Here is a 17,603-nt window from a genome sequence, read left to right on the forward strand (position 1 = left end):
GGTCTAAAGGGGTTCTGCCCCAGGTCAACGCGATTTAGAGCGCCGACGCCGTGCGAAGGAAGGAAAACCCAACCCCCCCCCCCGGCTCGCACCCTCTTGCTTCTGAGTAAGCTTGCCTGCCAGTCCCCCGGCTCCGTACCACGCTAGAATTTCCTCCAACGCGTCGAAGATAGCATGGAGCGGGGAGATTGGCGAGAGCAATTTAGTTGGCTAATCTGAAGTCGCCGCCTTTTGTTGCTGCGTGTACCACTCCTGCTTTTGTGCTCTAAACCGCAGTACGGAATTGAAGCAGGCGAAGCTTTATCTGCCATGCTAGAGAAAGCTTCGCTTGCTTAATTTTTGCCTGGCACGGTTCGGTGATATTAGCAAAGCCAGTTAAAATACGTGACCAACCACAACTTTTTATCAATTTATAGTGATCGCAAGGGCATCTGGCCTGAGATACTTACCCGAGGGCCTTTCCATCCTTTGTGCAGCGGCACAAATATAAACTAAGCAAACCTTTCCCCGTTTCCCATGACTGACAGCCCCTTCAAATTCTCCTGGGATCCCAGCTCCCTACAACAGGCCCTCCCAGTCTGGATCCCCTCCCAGTCTGGGAGCGCAGCCCCTCTTGCTTGGTATTGCAGCTCTACCACTCCCCCAGACCAGTCAAGCGTCCCCCCTCCTCACAAAGATATGCAGGAGGATTTGTCTGGAAGGCAGAAAGCCTAGAAAAAATGGGGAGGGGGAAGAGAGCGCCTGAATCAACAGCTGCATCCCATTCCCTGGCACTTAGCCAAAGAGCCTTAAAGCAAACGAGAAGAATAATGCTGCAGTCTTTCCCTTGCTGTTTGATTGTTCTTGTTTTATGTAAAAGGTAATACTAGACTTAATAGTGCAAAATCATTCACCTCATTTACTGCTGCCACCTCATTCTAAACTCAAACTCTAGTACAAATCTGACTAGTCACCCACAAAAATTGCATAAAACAATCCTTTGTTATTGTTTTAAATCCTTTGTTGAATCACATTCATTGTATGTGCAAAAATACACATATACAAACAGGTGCAAGCTGCTCAATGCACTTTTTTCAGTTGTTTCCCCCCCCCCCCCACTTTTTTTCAGCATGGTAAAACTGCTGCAAATAAATCCAAAGATTTTAACATAAAATCAATATTGAGCAAGGTTGCTGCCTCGGACACCTTCAGAATACAGGGCTAGATGTCTGATGAAATGCCTTTACTGTACAGCACTCCTGCTCTGATTACAGCCTACAGTGGGAAGTTACCTAGCAGTACAGAGATATGTGCACAAATGTGTTTCCCAAGAGATGGTTTCTGTGGTACGCTAATTGGCTTCAGTACTTGATTCTAAAAGCAGATGCTTCTTTTAATTGGTTTGTAAAAGTTGAGGACGTTGTTATTCTGAATAGGAGTATTTCCTTTTTTAACTGGGCAGAAAACCTGAACAGTACAGGAAGTACAGTCAGAGCACACTGTAGATGCTTGGTTGGCTAAGAACTAAACTACAGCTCAAGTGAAATGCATTACGTATTAACACACTAAGCCAAGTTGGCAATGTAGCCAAAGCATCTCTAATAACCATCACTTTATTAATGCAGCAAAATGAGTACTCCCAAGACATGTGCAAATGGATCTGCATTGCCGGAGAAAATAGTCCTCTCTGTTGAGGGCGTGCACCTCTGCTTTGCAAGAGGAGCTCTGAAGAGAGGCAATAACCTTTCACCAAGGAGGAGACATGGGTTGTGGGTTTTGCAGATAGGACATCACTACAGCCGAGATAGACAACCTGGAAAGAAGACAGGAGTTATAATCAGGGCAGGAACGTTAATATTACACTAATAATAGCAATGCAAATAGTAATGTCAACAGAATGAATTACAAATGTGACCAAAGAATCTGAGTGTGTTCAGTGTATTCAAATTAAAAAGCTTATATGGGATGTGTTACTAAGCTTGCTTGGGAACTGTGTATTTCGCTTGGGTTTGAACTTGATTGTGTGTCCTGTGTGTGCATGCCTCAGAGACAATGGAGGATTGGGAAATGAGTCTGATACAAGGGGAACCTCTTTCTGCTGCAGCCGCTAGCCCAATTCCCAAAGAACGAACAGCTAGCCACAGATAGAGCTGGCTCAGAAAATTAGCACCATAGCCATATTAAAGTGAGCTAGCATGTACATTAGGATCCTTGGGATCAGGGATGTGGAGCCCCTAGTCTATCATTATCTGGAGGGCTACAACTTTATAAACATCCCTGACTACTAGCCATGCTGGCTGGGGCTGATGTGGCTTAGAACCCAACATCTGGAGAGCCCCAGCCCCACAGCCCTAGTCTGGCTAGTGAAGCAACACTTCAAGGTTTCTGGGAAGTAAATGACTTAATCAGAAAGAATGGAACTTATTAAGAAAAAGGCAGAATAAACATTTATCTGTGAATACGTTATTCCAAGGTCTGAATGATTAAGGCTACCCCGAAATGAGGTTGAATAGATTAGGAGGAAAAGGAAGAAGTATTGTTACCAATGATTAATATGCTGAGACAAGCAGCAAAAGAGAAATTATCAGTGTGGTAGATTAAATATAAATAGAGAAAGTAGCCCAGACTGGATTTGGGCATGGGGAAGATTGGATTAGTGACATCCAGGAGCTGCATCGTGGGTGCATCAAGGTGCCAGGCCACTCATTTCCATCCCCATGGAGGGATCCTCAGGGTGGAGCTTGCCTTGAGCTTTATAATCTTTCAGAGCAATAGTTTCCGGGCAAGAGATGCTGGTTGACGTTTCCACACAAGTGCTGTACCCTTAACTTTCCATGTGCAACTGCATACTGTTTGTGGCAAAGGGAAAGCAGCTGTGTGCCTCTTGTCTCAAAGTAGACTTGGCAGCAGTAAGAAATTAACACAGGACTCAATGAAAGGCTGAAAGAAGTAAAAGAACCTGACTCACATGAAGCTGCTCATCATCTGTTTGGTATCTTCTGAACTCCGAGAGTTGGCAAAGCTGATGAATGAACAGTAGACAGCAATCCAGGCACACCACTTTAGCTGCAAACAGCACAGAGTAATGTAGTGAAAGCTTTAATGAAGTCTCAAGGATTAAGCAATACTATTTATTCCTTAGTAAAAGTGTAAAACCATGATAAGCACTCTGCTTTGTTTCTTTACTCAATTCACAGGAAACTTTCTTACGGTGAGTCAGACTATTGCTCCATCTAGCTCAGTATTGTCTACAATGATTGACAATGACTCTCCAGGGTTTCAGGTAGGGGACACTCCAATCCTTACCTCAGGGATGCCAGGGATGGAACTTGGGAGCAAAGTAGAAGTTCTGTTACTGAGCTTATGACCCTTGCCCTTGTGGAGTTGTCTTCAGTTTTAAAGATGGATACATTTTGCTAGATGAAGCTCATTCAAAGTAAATGGACACGCAAATAATAAAATATATTTGATTTCCAGGGAACTATGAAAGTCATATTAACGAATTCAGACCTCTCAAATGATAGCAAATTGCCCATGGGCATTTCAAATATCTAGAGTGTTCACCTATATAACCTCAAAACTAACTATGAAAAAGCCAGCTTTTGTAATTTTGTGTCAGAACAGCCAATGTTAGTTGTGAATTGGAACTGTGCAAAATACAAGAAAGATCAAGAATAAAAGAGTTGGAAAGTCCCTTTAGTTCAGGGATAAGTAACCTTTTTCAGCCATGGGCTGTTCCACCATCCCTCAGACCATGTGGTGGGCTGGACTATATTTTGAAAACAACAACACAAAAATGAAAGAATTCCTATGCCCCACAAATAACCCAGAGATGCATTTTAAATAAAAGCACACATTCTACTCATGTAAAAACATGCTGATTCCTGGACCGTCCATGGGCTGGATTGAGAAGACGACAGGGCCGCATCCGGCCTACCCCTGCTTTAGTTCAATGTTTTGTTAGTAAACACAATCAAATGGAAATTTAACTCATTTACTGGCCATTTTTAAGGTTCAAAGACACAGATATTACCATACAGATCTCAATATATTGTTACAGTGTAAGTCTTTCTGTATTTTTTTCATTAAATGCTATCATTCGTAAAAGTCTTAATGAAAAATAAAATGCTCTTTAAATTAATATAATATGTATATACATTGTCATAAGATTTCATCCTTTTCTGGATGAACTATAAGCATGTTAATATTAGCATAGATTTGACATATCATATACTTAAATGGATGCTGTAATTTGGAGCTTATGGTTTAAAAAGTGATGGATATGGTTGAATCACATTGTAATTGTTATAATTATTACAATTGTATTATTGTAATACTTATTACAATTATTAACTAATGCCATTGTTCAATCACTTGATATCATTTCAGACTCCTACTACAATTGACAGGTGTTATTACCTCTCTTATCTAGAAGAAAAGTGAAGCACTCTGACTCAGAGATCTTTATATTAGACTCCATAGCTAACATGAATTGAAGCATCATGAAATCATTATTTACTCTCAACATTCAACTGATTGATCAGCCTTTGGGGCACAATAAATGTTCATCATCTGTGCACTATTCTCTTATCTGACTATTGCGAATAATTGTTTAGCAGTTGGGTAGCATTCCTTGGAGAAACTAAAATAGCAGGGAAATAGGGAAGGTTTAAGCACAGGAATATTATGCAGTTAATCCGACAGAAAGAAGGAAAAGAGGCTGTGTCATTAACTACTAGAATAAGATCTGTTAGGCACATTAAACTAACCTGGGGTTGTTGATGACAGATTACCTTCCAGAGATTATATGATTTTCAAAATTATACAATCCAACAGCAGTGTAATAATTACAAGATAACAAGCAGCTGGTAGAATCTTGTGCTTAATTTGCTCAGCTAGTGTTCTGCATGTCCTGAAGTCAAAAGGCCAAGCACTGCAATACTCACCTTCAGCATCAAGCCACACATACTGAAAATCATTCCCAGTAGATTCATGTAGTCTGGTGTGGGGTCTTCCAGGGTAGGGTTATTCTCTGTGGATGGAGGTTTGTATCTATAAAGTAAAAATTCCCATTATGGTGGAAAGAAAACATTTTAAATTATGCTTGAAAATAAAACATTTGCTTTATCCACCACCATATCAAAATAAGGAGTAAGACATCAATGGGAGTTTCTCTGCTGCTAATAAGGCTTTGTGCAGCTTCAAGCCAATATGCCTAAAGTTGTTTAGGTGTGGGAAACATTTAGTCCTCCACATGTTGCTGAAGTACAGCTCCTATCAGCTCCAGCAAACATGGCCAATGGCCAGGGATAAAGGGAGTCATATTTAAGTAACATCTGGAGGCCAGACATTCTCTGAACCTGCTCTAGTGTCTGTGGAAAAAGAAATGGTGCCAGTCTCCAAAATTGTTCTCTCACAGTTCAGGAAAAACATCTCTCCTAAAGGTTACTCAGTCACATCTTTCTGGATTTTCCAAGCACTCATATTACATGAATTTGTTGTGAAAATTATATATTGTACTTCTTCTGTATGTTGCAAGGATGAGTGCTTTCTATATATCCATGAAAACATTAGTGACCAGCAACACAAGCTGCTAATACTATTTTGTAAACTTTTAAAAACTTTGTTTTATAAAAAAAAAGGTGTAACTGCCCTGTGTTTCTGGCATGTCCATGTGTCCCTTTTAAAAAAAGTGATGGATATGTGATGGGGAAGTTTTCTAGCTAAATGACAGCACACGCCAGTCCACCCTATTCTCTTTGAACCAGGACTTGCAGTTGGGGCACATTTTGATCATCACCAGTCAACCACCACTAGCCATCTCTGTCCCTGAGTCTCCCTCTGCTGCAGTTTCCCCCATGAAAAGTTTCCCCTATTGCCCAGTCTGGTGGCTATTAGGAAAGGCCGCCTCTCTCTCTCGCCCTCCGCCTTGCGTTGCCATGGCGACCCCATGCCCGTCCCGCGCTATAGCGAGGGGTGACGTCTCAGCGCCCCCTTCCGCATCACACGCCACTCCCTCGGCTCAATCTTTCCGTGCCAAAGGTCGCCCAACTCGCGCCCTCTCCGTGGCTTTGCCCGGGCAGCTCACCCGCCCCCCCGCCCACGGCCCCCCGCCGCTGACCTGAGAACGCGATTTGGCCGCCGCGGGTCCATTACGTTGTTACCGGCCATCGTGCACCGCCTTTGGCTAACTCCGAGCGGCGCCCCCCCCCCGGTCGCCGCCGCCACACCAACTTCCGCTTCCTTTCAGTGGCGCAAGGGGGACAACTAAGAGTGTAACACCTGAGAGTTCAAGCCTTCTCGTTCCGGTCATCATTCCCGAGGCCGCGGTACTGAAGAGGCTTTAGCGGATTAATCTTCTGTGGGGAGATGCTATGGGTTGTTCAACTGAGGGAAGGAATACAGAACCTTCGGGGTTTTTTTTTCCTGCCAGGGTGGGGAAATCCACGCTGCGAATGGGCGGAACTAAAGATGAGGTAGCTGTGCACCAAGGGGAGCGAATTGGAGGGCTGCGCCGTGTCCCTCATTCAATCTTCCTCCTTCCCATAATAAAATCTGGTTTTCAATTGGCAGTTAAACGTTTGGGGGAAGCTATAAGAGGTGCTAAGTCGTTTTTCAGTCATGTTGAGTATCCTTCCGAATGGGAAGTCTGCGCATGTTTGATTCCTGGTTGGGGTCTGAAGGGACATGGCTGAAACGAAGCAGGTTTGGGTCTGTTCAGTGACTGCCCCGGAACCACATGTAGAAGAAAGGCGGCATATAAATTTAAGAAAATAAGTAAATCAAGCTATATAGGCAAGGCACTGTAAAGGATAATACAGCATTTCTCAAAAATGGCTATCATAGGAGGAGAGTTAGATTGAGAAGAGCATCAGGGAGTAGTAGAGAGAGTTGTCTGGTGGTTCTCTGCAAGTTTAAAGAACTGTATATGTGCTACAGGGTTTGCTATGTAAAGATAACATTTAACTGGTTTGGAAAGAGACGGATTTCTAGAGGGTTGATAGAAACTTGTAAAATAAGATAAGCAAGGCTACATGACGTAGGTGATTTGCCTTTGCCAATTTTCCTTTCTGGAGAAAAAAAATGGTCTTTACCATTGTGAGGAAACTGGTAGCTTGAGTAGCTGATTTCTCCCTATGCCTGTGTCGTTTTGTAATAGGGTGGTATTCCAAATGGAAGAAAAATCCCAGACGCATGGCAATCCTAACACATCACATCAATTCACTTTGGGGTTTTTGTAGTACTTGAGAATTTGCTGTCAAGTTACAGCTGTTGCATCCAGTATAGAAGAATCCCCATATAGCACGCCTGCTTGTCTTCATCATGACCTTTCCAGAGCCAAAACTGAAGAAGCCTGAGTTGCCAAAGAAACTTCTGGGCACACTGGAATGTAAACAGGGAGCTGTCAGGGCAGTGAGGTTCAATGGTGAGTATATCCTTGATCTTATAACATGGTGTTGAATTTTTAGAACCAAAGAAACAAAGCAGAGTCTAGTGTGTGATTTACAATTTTTAGAGGTGAAGTTGTGGTAGCCTGTTGCAGTTAAACCAGCAAGGAGTCTTGTGACGCCTTAGTTAACGCAGGTGTGGGGATGCTGTGACCTTCTGGATGTTCCTGGACTACAACTCCCATCATCCCTGATTGTTGGCTGGGGCTGGTGGGAGTTGGAATTCAGTAACAGCTGGAGGGTCACAGCTTCTCTTTTGCCTTAAAGAACAACAAATTTTATTACGGTATAAGTCTTTGAAAACAACATTCATCAGATGCATGAAGTGCAATCCTCAGTTACCTGGTACATATACATAGAAAAGTGCAAAGGGGGAAACCCAATTGTATAGCAATGCAATGTAGAAAGTATTAGGGCACTATTCAACTAAGGGTTTGTGCTAGTGCAAGGATTAACACTAGCACAGAGGGATTTTCCCTTCTTCTACACTGTATGCCCTGTGCCATCCCCAAATCCGCTCTGGAGGGTTGGGGTGGGGGGAAACCCAGAACAGATTTAGAGTGGGGGATGGGGAGAAGGGAGAGACAGAATGTTCCATTGCTCAAGAGGAAATCCTTGCACTGATGGAACATTCAGCTTAGTGCTATGTTGAATATGATCCTTAGTTCATATTCAAGCTAAAGAAAATAATGATTGGGGGAAGGTGTCTATACCGTGGTTATAGGTTTCTTGCTCAGGGAGAAAATTTGTGACTGCAGCAGGAATAGTGGAACCTGTGTAGCACATGCAGAAAATAGGAAAGGGAAATCTGTCAGGAACACTGCTGAAGAGTGTTTCATTGTATATTGTTCAATGAGTTTTTCCTCCCCCCCCCCCCCCCCCCGCAGTGGATGGAAATTATTGTCTCACCTGTGGCAGTGACAAATCACTTAAGCTCTGGAACCCCCTCAAAGGCACTCTCCTTAAGACTTACAGTGGCCATGGCTATGAGGTTCTGGATGCAGCAGGGTAAGAACTGGGGAGAGGGAGCCACTCTTTTGGAAAAAGAGATTTTGTGGTGAAATACCACCAGTAATTTTGAGATGGTATGCCCTTTTAAAATGTGGCTCTTTTTTTGGGGGGGGGGGGTTATTGGGTTGTTTTTATTTTGACTATATATATTGTGGTTTTATATTTTGACTTTGTTCTGTGAACCACCCTAAGACCTCCAGGTATAGGGTAGTACAGTAGTACCTTGGTTTGCATACGTTTTGGATTACAAACACGTCAAACCCAGAACTGCGTGTCCCGGTTTGCAACCTTTTTTTGAATTACAACCCATTTCTTTTGGATTATGAACAAATTTTTTTTTGGAGGCCCCATTGGCGAAAGCGTGCCTTAGGTTACAACCAGTTTTGGTTTACAAATGGACCTCTGGAACTGATTATGGTTGTAAACCAAGGTACCACTGTATATAAAATCAATCAATCAATAATAATAAAAACTGGCTGGAAAGCAGGTGGGTCACTGGTCAGAACTTTTGTGGTCTATGCCTCGTCTACTTTTCTACTGGAGTTGTGAGCAGGGCAAAGTAGAGTTTTAAAAATTGCTTGGTAAACAAATTAAATCCTCTGACCTGCCTGTGTTGCATAAATTTAACTTTTAATGTTATACAATAGAGCTGGAAAACAAATTATTTATAAAATTCATGATCAAAAGAAAAAGATGGGTGAATAAAATGTTTACATTCCAGAAAGAAAGAAAAATCAATTTCTCCATGAAGCTATCAGTTGTATATTAAACCAATTTAAATGAATTGTCTTAATTTGCAAAACTTGAACTTGCTAGCTGTTGGGAGAAAACCTGTGAATAGCATAGTAATACTGTCCCACTACCCAGCCAGTGATAATAGGATATCCTATTCAGTCCCTGCTCCATACATTTGAACCCATTTTTAATGTCCTAAGGTTTGAAACTTAGCTTTTGAAAAATTATATCTGACATTCTTAATACAGTAAGAATACAGTAATTCAGGGAGTTGCACATACAGGAAGCAATCAGGATGCTTTCCCCATCATTATCTGTCTCCATCCACTCTGCAGATCATTTGATAACAGCCAGCTTTGTTCATGTGGTGCGGACAAGACAGTAGTGTTGTGGGATGTTGCCACAGGTCAAGTGATTCGCAAGTTCCGTGGCCATGCAGGGGTAAGACCTCTTCTGTCCTTTGTCGCTTCCAAGAAAATGGAACAGAGTAACTTCCCTGGATCAGACCAATCTAGTCTAGCATCCTTTTCACCACAGTGACCAATCTCAAATCTCACAAGCTGGGTATGAGAGCTTTTGTTTCTCAGTGGCCGGTACTCAAAATCGTGCTGCCTCTGATTTTGGAAGACTGTAATGTATAGGGTAAAAGCCTCAGCGCCTAGGACTTGCCGATCGCATGGTCGGCGGTTCGAATCCCCGCAGCGGGGTGCGCTCCCGTTGCTTGGTCCCAGCGCCTGCCAACCTAGCAGTTCGAAAGCACCCTTGGGTGCAAGTAGATAAATAGGGACCGCTTACCAGCGGGAAGGTAAACGGCGTTCCGTCTGCTGCGCTGGCTCGCCAGATGCAGCTTGTCACGCTGGCCATGTGACCCGGAAGTGTCTGCGGACAGCGCTGGCTCCCGGCCTATAGAGTGAGATGAGCGCACAACCCTAGAGTCTGGCAAGACTGGCCCGTACGGGCAGGGGTACCTTTACCTTTACCTAATGTATAGCTATCATGACTAGTAGCCATTGATAGCTTTATCCTCCATTACTTTGTTCAATTCCCTTTCTAAGCCATTTATGTTGGTTGTCATTGCCACATCTTGTGGCAGTGAATTCCATAGTTTAACTATGTGCTGTGTTAAGAAATCCTTCCTTTTGACTGTCCTGAATCTTCCACCAGTTTCATTGGATCACCCCAGGTTATAATGCTATATAACAGGGAGAAAAGGTCTGTGTCCACTTTTTCTGTACCCTGTATAATTTTATATACTTCTGTAATGTCTGTGCATCCTACTTACTCACCTTTTTTCCTAAACTAAAAAACACCAAATACTGCAATCTTTCTGCATAGGCGAGTTTCTTCACCCACCTGATCCATTTTGCTTGCCCTTTTCTGCACATGATTCAAATATCCAGCTTTATGCACATAAGAAGGTGAATTCTTTTGAGCTTCCACTGGAGGATGACGGTAGAAATGTGTCCTGCCTCACAGTGACTGGATAATGTCTGCAGTTTTGTCTATTTGGCATCTAAAAACCTGTGCGGTAGAAAATACTATTGACACATTAGATACTACAGTAGGAGGAAGTTTATGAGAAGTGTCAAAATATTGCATGCTGGCTACAAAACCACATTGGATGTTTGGCTTGTGGGGTGGAAATAGTAATGAAGAGAGAGCTCTGTAGGAGTTCAAAGAGTTGAGGTACTTTGTGTAGAAATGTGGCAGGAATGGGAACAGAGAATGTAATCCTTCTATGCTTGAATCTGTTAAACCAGTCGGACAATAGTCATTGCTTATCTCATTCTCTTCTCTCTATCCTCACCTGGCAGAAAGTAAACTGTGTCCAGTTCAATGAAGAGGCAACTGTGATCCTTTCAGGTAAGGAATACCTTCCTTCTCACTCTGCTTCACTGTTAATCCCAGAGAACTCATTTTAGGCTCTACTCAATATACATCTTTGCTCTCTTGCAGGTGCTATTGACTCCAGTGTCCGCTGCTGGGATTGCCGGTCACGCAGACCAGATCCCATCCAAATCCTGGATGAGGCCAAGGATGGCATTTCCAGTCTGAAGGTGTCAGACCATGAAATCCTTACAGGGTAAGGAAAGGTGGAGTGAAGTTAGAGCTGGAGAGGGCAAATTCCCCGCCAAGCGAAGTCCATGCTGGACCTTGGGATCTGTTAAGGGCTTCCCGACCCATCCAGGTGTGTTTCACCCCTCTACTCATCTGCAATGGATTGAAGGAAGCAGACTCAGGAAGCCCTATGGCCGCAATCACATTCCAAAATACAGTGTATGGCCACTGACATTGTTTTGTTATATATAATTATTAGGACTTGCCGATCGCATGGTCGGCGGTTCGAATCCCTGCGGCGGGGTGAGCTCCCGTCGTTCGGTCCCAGCTCCTGCCCACCTAGCAAGTGCAAGTAGATAAATACCGTATTTTTCGCTCTATAACACGCACCAGACCATAACACGCACGTAGTTTTTAGAGGAGGAAAACAAAAAAAAAATATTCTAAACAAAACAGTGGATGTATGATTTTTGTGGTTCATGCTGTGGCCACAGACATGTGATCTGACGGTGAGTTTGGGGTAGCCCAATGCAAAAATCCTGAGGATCCATGTGGATCCATGCTAAAGTCACCCTAAAGTCGCAGGGGCGCTGGGGGAGTGAACAGGAAGCAGGAGGAGGAGAACAATCCCTCTCACACACAGACACACACACACACAGAGTATCAATCCTAAAGTCGCAGGAGAGGCAGGGGCACTGGGAGTGGGAAGCAAGAGAAGGAGAACGATCCCCCCCCCTCTCTCTCTCTCTCACACACACACAGTATCAATCCTAAAGTCGCAGGAGAGCGCAGGGGCGCTGGGAGAGTGAAGGGGAAGCAAGAGGAGAACGATGCCTCACACACACACAGACACACACACACACACACACACACACACACACACACAGAGTATCAATCCTAAAGTCGCAGGAGAGCGCAGGGGCGCTGGGAGTGGGAAGCAAGAGAAGGAGAACGATCCCCCCCTCTCTCTCTCTCACACACACAGTATCAATCCTAAAGTCGCAGGAGAGTGCAGGGGCGCTGGGAGAGTGAAGGGGAAGCAAGAGGAGAACGATGCCACACACACACACACACACACACACACACACACACAGTATCAATCCTAAAGTCGCAGGAGAGCGCAGGGGCGCTGGGAGTGGGAAGCAAGAGAAGGAGAACGATCCCCCCCCCCTCTCTCACACACACACACAGTATCAATCCTAAAGTCGCAGGAGAGCGCAGGGGCGCTGGGAGAGTGAAGGGGAAGCAAGAGGAGAACGATGCCTCACACACACACACACACACACACACACACACACAGTATCAATCCTAAAGTCGCAGGGGCGCTGGAAGTAGCAGGGGCGCTGGGAGAGTGAAGGGGAAGCAAGAGAAGGAGAACAATGCCTCACACACAGAGAGACACACAAAGTATCACTCCTAAAGTCGCAGGAGAGCGCTGGGGCGCTGTGAGAGTGAACAGGAAGGAGGAGGAGGAGAACGATAGCTCAAGCACACACACACACACACACACACACACACAGCCCCTACAGTGGCTGATCCAAAATCGGACAGCAAAAAACTGCAGGCAGGGACACGGGGTTGTTTTAAAGCAACCAGCCCCGATCTGCTTCTCTCCCTCCTCCCGGCTAGGCTGGCTGAAAAGCTTTGCTGCTACTTAGCAGCTCAGTGGAGAAGAGAGAGGGACATAGAGCACGGGGTTGTTTTAAAGCAACCAACCCCGCTCTGCTTCTCTCCCTCTGCCCGGCTCGGCTCGCTGACAGGAGCCGCTTACACCCGCTTTGCAGTTTGAAAGAGAGCCACGGACTGCTCACAACTGCAGCGGATTCCCCTGCCATCTGTAGGCATTCGCTCCATAACACGCACAGACATTTCCCCTTACTTTCCAGGAGGAAAAAACTGCGTGTTATAGAGCGAAAAATACGGTAGGTACCGCTTTATAGTGGGAAGGTAAACGGCGTTCCGTGTGCTGCTCTGGTGCCGGTTCGCCAGAGCAGCTTCGTCACGCTGGCCACGTGACCCGGAAGTGTCTCCGGACAGCGCTGGCTCCCGGCCTCTAGAGTGAGATGAGTGCACAACCCTAGAGTCTGTCAAGACTGGCCCGTACGGGCAGGGGTACCTTTACCTTTATAAATATAAAACTTTTTAACATTATATTCTATGCTGTTCTTATAAAGCTGGTGTTTTGCATTACCAGCATTTGACAATACTTGTCTGACCAATTGATCAGATTCTTTTTGGACTAATAAAAAGCCCAATCCTAGAGTCACACAGCTGTGTAGATCCATACTGTGTAGTATCCTCTCATTTCTAAACTTTCATCAGAAACGAAGAAATATTTTCAGTGTTTGCTCCAAAAGGGAGAAAGTTAGTTTCAAAAGAATGCAGGTGTATAGGGAATCCTGTCCCACAACTTGAGTTCCATGGTTTGAAAACCAGGAATGTTGAAAGGGCACCCTTTGAGACCTCAGGGTCGTCTGCCAATGTGCCTGCTGAGTGCCACCCTCCTGCTGCCAGCTAATTTCCACTGCCCCTTTTTTATTTTTCAGTTCTGTGGATGGGCGTGTCCGGCGCTATGACCTCCGTGCTGGGGAGCTCTACTCAGATTACATTGGAAGTGAGTGTTGCTTATAGACTTATTGACAATTTGGTATGATGAGAGACAATTTTCAGGGTGATGGTTCCTGTTGCATTTCCTTTGTCTCCCTCACCTGTATTCCCCTGCCTCTTCTCTTTAGCAGATGCCCCTCAGGTCCAAACCGAAGGGACCTGCCACATCTTGTATCATGTCCGACACAGACTCATTCTAGGCAGTGGGTTGACTTGATCTCTGCAAGCTACTATTCCTTCCTTCCTTCCTTCCTTCCTTCCTTCCTTCCTTCCTTCCTTCCTTCCTTCCTTCCTGAAGAAGCTCCTAAGAACAAGTTCTGATGGGGATTGCCCAGAATCTTGCACTTTTTTGTTTCTTGATGCAATCAAACCCAACACTACCATATTTTCATTATAGGTCCCATCACCTGCGTGTGTTTCAGCAAAGATGGGCAATGTACCCTGGCTGCTAGCTTGGATTCTACTCTGCGTTTGCTGGACAAGGATACGGGTGAACTACTAGGAGAGTAAGCAATGCAGTTATTTAGTCCTGTCATTAAAGCTTGCCCTACCCCACCCTGTTGTCGACAGACAATAGCAGCTCTAAAGAGTGGCTGTTCTTCAGCATTTGGGTGCAGCCAATCCAGTGTTTAAGTGTATGAGTGTTTCCATGTAAAAGAACCTAGAGGACTAGAGAAATTTGTGCAATACAGATCTTTATACATTGAATCAGAGCCACAGTCAGTCTGCCTTGAACTCTGCTGATGCTGGGCTTTTGTTATCCTCCATCTGCCTTGTCAGGGACTAGTAACAACCATAGGTGTTACTTATGGGGGAAAGCCTGACTGAGAAAAGCAGAAATATTCTACTCTTTCTCATCCCATTTCCTCCCCCAATGACACCCCTAGATATACAGGCCACAAGAATGTAACCTATAAGATGGACTGCTGCATGAGCGAGAGGGACACTCATGTCGGGAGCTGCTCTGAGGATGGGAAGGTGTACTTCTGGGACCTAGTGGAGGTGAGCAGAATGACCTGGGGAAATGGAGAGATTTTTTCTTGGGCGGTCCTGTGACTTACCAGTGCTTCATGGGAGTTGAGCCACAGATACTGTGTGTGTGTGCAGGGGTGCAGTTTGGGGGGCTTGAATTCCGTTTGGTTGGATAAGGCAGCATTTAATCTTGGACAACAAAGCATGAAACCTTCTCTCCAAATTGTTGGTGGTCAGCAGAGACTTTAACTCAGTGCCTTAACTGCTGACAGTAATCGTAGCTTTTTTTGTATGACCTAGTTGCCTGAATATGACCACTAAGAACATAGGCAGAGAAATTAATACATAGCATTTTCCAATCTATGTGTTAAACGAACAGTTAAAGCAGTGGTTTTCAGCCAGTGTGCCGTGGCACCCTGGGGTGCTTTGAATGATGGTCAGGGGTGTCGTGGGCAACAGTGGCCTCTGTCCCTCTTTCTTTCCCTCCCTCCCTCCCTCTGGTGCCCTCTTGCATCTCTGCCTTCCAAAGGCTTGCAGAGTTATTTATTGCAGCGGCCCTGGCTACAAGCTCCCTAGGTGAATGGTGCCTCTGGGGCTGGTCAGGGAGGATCAAGGGGGCCGCTCAGAGACCAGGGGAAGCAGCTGCGGCTGCCCAGAGGACCCCCAAGGAGAGTGGATTGGAAAGGAGGCTGAGGGAACACTCCACAAGGGTGTTTGAAAAAGGGTGAAAAGCTGCCAGCTCAGAAGGCAAGGGGTGACATAACTGGGCTCCTGAGCCCCACAGAGGTGCCACAGAAAGAATGTAGTTGGTCAAGGGAGCCATGGACTCAAAAAGATTGAAAATATCTGAGTTAAAGTGTTACATATACCAGTATCACTTATCTGAAGTTTAAGGGAGGAAGCGCTTTTGATGCAACTGTATTGGTTCTAAGCTAAATGCAAGATTTTAAATCTCTGGTGTAAATAACATTTGCTTCCTCATGACCACTGAGGATCAGGTAGAGTTTGCATGCTTTCCACTGCAAGGCATTTCTTCTCTTTCCTCTCTTGAACTTGGACGGTCTCTTTCTCATATAGATCATTCAGCACAAGAGGTGGTGCTTGAAAAGCAGATGCAATTCTGAACTCCAGCCCATGTCTACCCTTACCTTCATTATTCTTCTCTCTCCTCTTCACAGGGGTCCCTTGCCCTGAGCTTGCCTGTGAGCAAGACTGCAGTTCAGTCTCTGTCCTTCCACCCAACTGAGTCTTGCTTGCTCACTGCTGCAGAGGGCCGTGTGCAGTTTTGGAGGGAGGAGTCATACGTGGCCGAGGAAGGGGAACCAGCCTGATGGTCCCTGTCCTGGCTTGAGTGGAGGACCGAAGCTGCAAGGAGATGGAACTCTCAGCCATACTTCTCTTCAGAAGCACAGTACTGTTTCCACTGCCTTCGGGAGGGTGTGCAACACTGGACTCCCCTGCTCTTTGGAATCACACTTTGCAACTGGTGCTTGTAACACTTAATTACAGTCTCTCAGTTCCATACCAGTTTCCAGAGGGATGGTCATGTTAGTCTCTCTTCCTCAACCATCAGCAGGTTTCTGTTTTATAAGTACTCTCATCTTTCAACATTAATACCAGAGTTGATTGTTCTCCTTCCCCGCCCCCCAAAAGACTGTATTGTTTTACTGAAAACTAAGTAAAATTAAGTTGTTTTTCAGAATGGTCATTTGCCTAAGGCCACTTAGAAGAAGAAGAGTTTGGATTTGATATCCCGCCTTTCACTCCCCTTCAGGAGTCTCAAAGCGGCTAACATTCTCCTTTCCCTTCCTCCCCCACAACAAACACTCTGTGAGGTGAGTGGGGCTGAGAGACTTCAAAGAAGTGTGACTGGCCCAAGGTCACCCAGCAGCTGCATGTGGAGGAGCGGAGACGTGAACCCGGTTCCCCAGATTACGTGACTACCGCTCTTAACCACTACACCACACTGGCTCTCTTAGTGGCTTCATGACCTTGCAGGTAGGGATCTAAGCCCGGGTTGCTCACATTCAGCCCCATAATAGAAGTCACTGCTCTACATTGGCTCTTGTGTACTTCAGCATAAATACTATATAAGGAGGCCAGACTGGAATGCAGTAGTCACCAGTCACACAACTGGACAGCTCAGTGCACTGCATCACACCACATCCTGGTAGGAGCCTCCTGGCGCAAGTTTAGCCACATTATTCAAACCGGCTTTACCGGTCTGGGAAACAAAGATTGCCTGTAGCTGTGTTGATGTCTAATATCAATGAGAAAAACATAAAGCATGCTGGGACACGAGAGTAGGCCTAAGTGCCAAACAGAGACATTTTAAAGAGCTTACTACAAACAGGTTGGAGCCCTTCTTGACACACTGTTGCTCTAAGAGTGCTTAGGTGTCTAGGAGTTAGGCAGCACTTCCTTCCCCTTTCCTGATGTTTCCTTACCTGATAATTTTTGTGTTTCATGTGATCAACAGCTATTTACTTTCACAAAATGCCCAAACTGCACAACATGTAAGGAGATCACATAAGAGGTACATGGTGGAGTAGTGACCAGATATTTCTGAAGTCACAGCTCTATTGTTTTACAGTGGTACCGCTAGTTATGAACTTAATTCATTCTGGAGGTCCGTTCTTAACCTGAAACTGTTCTTAACTAAAGGCGTGCTTTCACTAATGGGGCCTCTTGCAGCCACAGCGCCGCCGGTACACGATTTCCGTTCTCATCCTGGGGCAAAGTTCTCAACTCGAGGTAACTCTTCCACATTAGCGGAGTTTGTAACCTGAGGCT

The 17,603-nt window shown here is 45.1% G+C and overlaps 2 protein-coding genes across 6 annotated transcripts; one reads left to right on the forward strand and one right to left on the reverse strand.

The window, feature by feature from the left end:
* Window positions 1–1,576: 1,576 nt before the first annotated feature.
* WDR83OS (WD repeat domain 83 opposite strand) lies at window positions 1,577–6,234 on the reverse strand. The gene is made up of 4 exons (XM_028717365.2): window positions 6,101–6,234; window positions 4,926–5,031; window positions 2,948–3,045; window positions 1,577–1,792 (listed from the first exon to the last, which is right to left on the reverse strand). Exons 1-4 carry the CDS (start codon window positions 6,148–6,150, stop codon window positions 1,726–1,728), a joined length of 321 nt encoding a protein of 106 aa, XP_028573198.1. The 5' UTR covers window positions 6,151–6,234; the 3' UTR covers window positions 1,577–1,725.
* WDR83 (WD repeat domain 83) lies at window positions 6,196–16,512 on the forward strand. Of its 5 annotated transcripts, none has more exons than XM_028717361.2 (10): window positions 6,196–6,308; window positions 7,139–7,405; window positions 8,315–8,435; window positions 9,509–9,614; window positions 10,988–11,036; window positions 11,130–11,256; window positions 13,778–13,845; window positions 14,236–14,344; window positions 14,726–14,840; window positions 15,989–16,512. In XM_028717361.2, the coding sequence occupies exons 2-10, from the start codon at window positions 7,303–7,305 to the stop codon at window positions 16,139–16,141; spliced, it is 951 nt and encodes a 316-aa protein (XP_028573194.2). In that variant the 5' UTR covers window positions 6,196–6,308; window positions 7,139–7,302; the 3' UTR covers window positions 16,142–16,512. The 5 variants fall into 5 exon arrangements, with proteins under 5 accessions (XP_028573194.2, XP_028573197.2, XP_028573195.2 ...); XM_028717364.2 differs by lacking the exon at window positions 6,196–6,308 and adding an exon at window positions 6,319–6,455; XM_028717362.2 differs by lacking the exon at window positions 6,196–6,308 and adding an exon at window positions 6,475–6,579.
* The last annotated feature ends 1,091 nt before the right edge of the window (window positions 16,513–17,603 follow it).

This window comes from Podarcis muralis, chromosome 2 (genome assembly GCF_964188315.1).
Source record: "Podarcis muralis chromosome 2, rPodMur119.hap1.1, whole genome shotgun sequence".
Lineage (NCBI taxonomy): Eukaryota > Metazoa > Chordata > Lepidosauria > Squamata > Lacertidae > Podarcis > Podarcis muralis.

Coding starts and splice junctions, on each gene's coding strand:
- WDR83OS (XM_028717365.2), bottom strand. CDS start 6,150: ATGGCCGGTAACAACGTAATGGACCCGCGGCGGCCAAATCGCGTTCTC. Junction 5,032..6,100: donor CGGCCAAATCGCGTTCTCAG/GTCAGCGGCGGG, acceptor TTTACTTTATAG/ATACAAACCTCCATCCACAG. Junction 1,793..2,947: donor CAGATGATGAGCAGCTTCAT/GTGAGTCAGGTT, acceptor TCTTCTTTCCAG/GTTGTCTATCTCGGCTGTAG.
- WDR83 (XM_028717361.2), top strand. CDS start 7,303: ATGACCTTTCCAGAGCCAAAACTGAAGAAGCCTGAGTTGCCAAAGAAA. Junction 7,406..8,314: donor CAGGGCAGTGAGGTTCAATG/GTGAGTATATCC, acceptor CCCCCCCCGCAG/TGGATGGAAATTATTGTCTC. Junction 14,345..14,725: donor ACGGGTGAACTACTAGGAGA/GTAAGCAATGCA, acceptor TGACACCCCTAG/ATATACAGGCCACAAGAATG.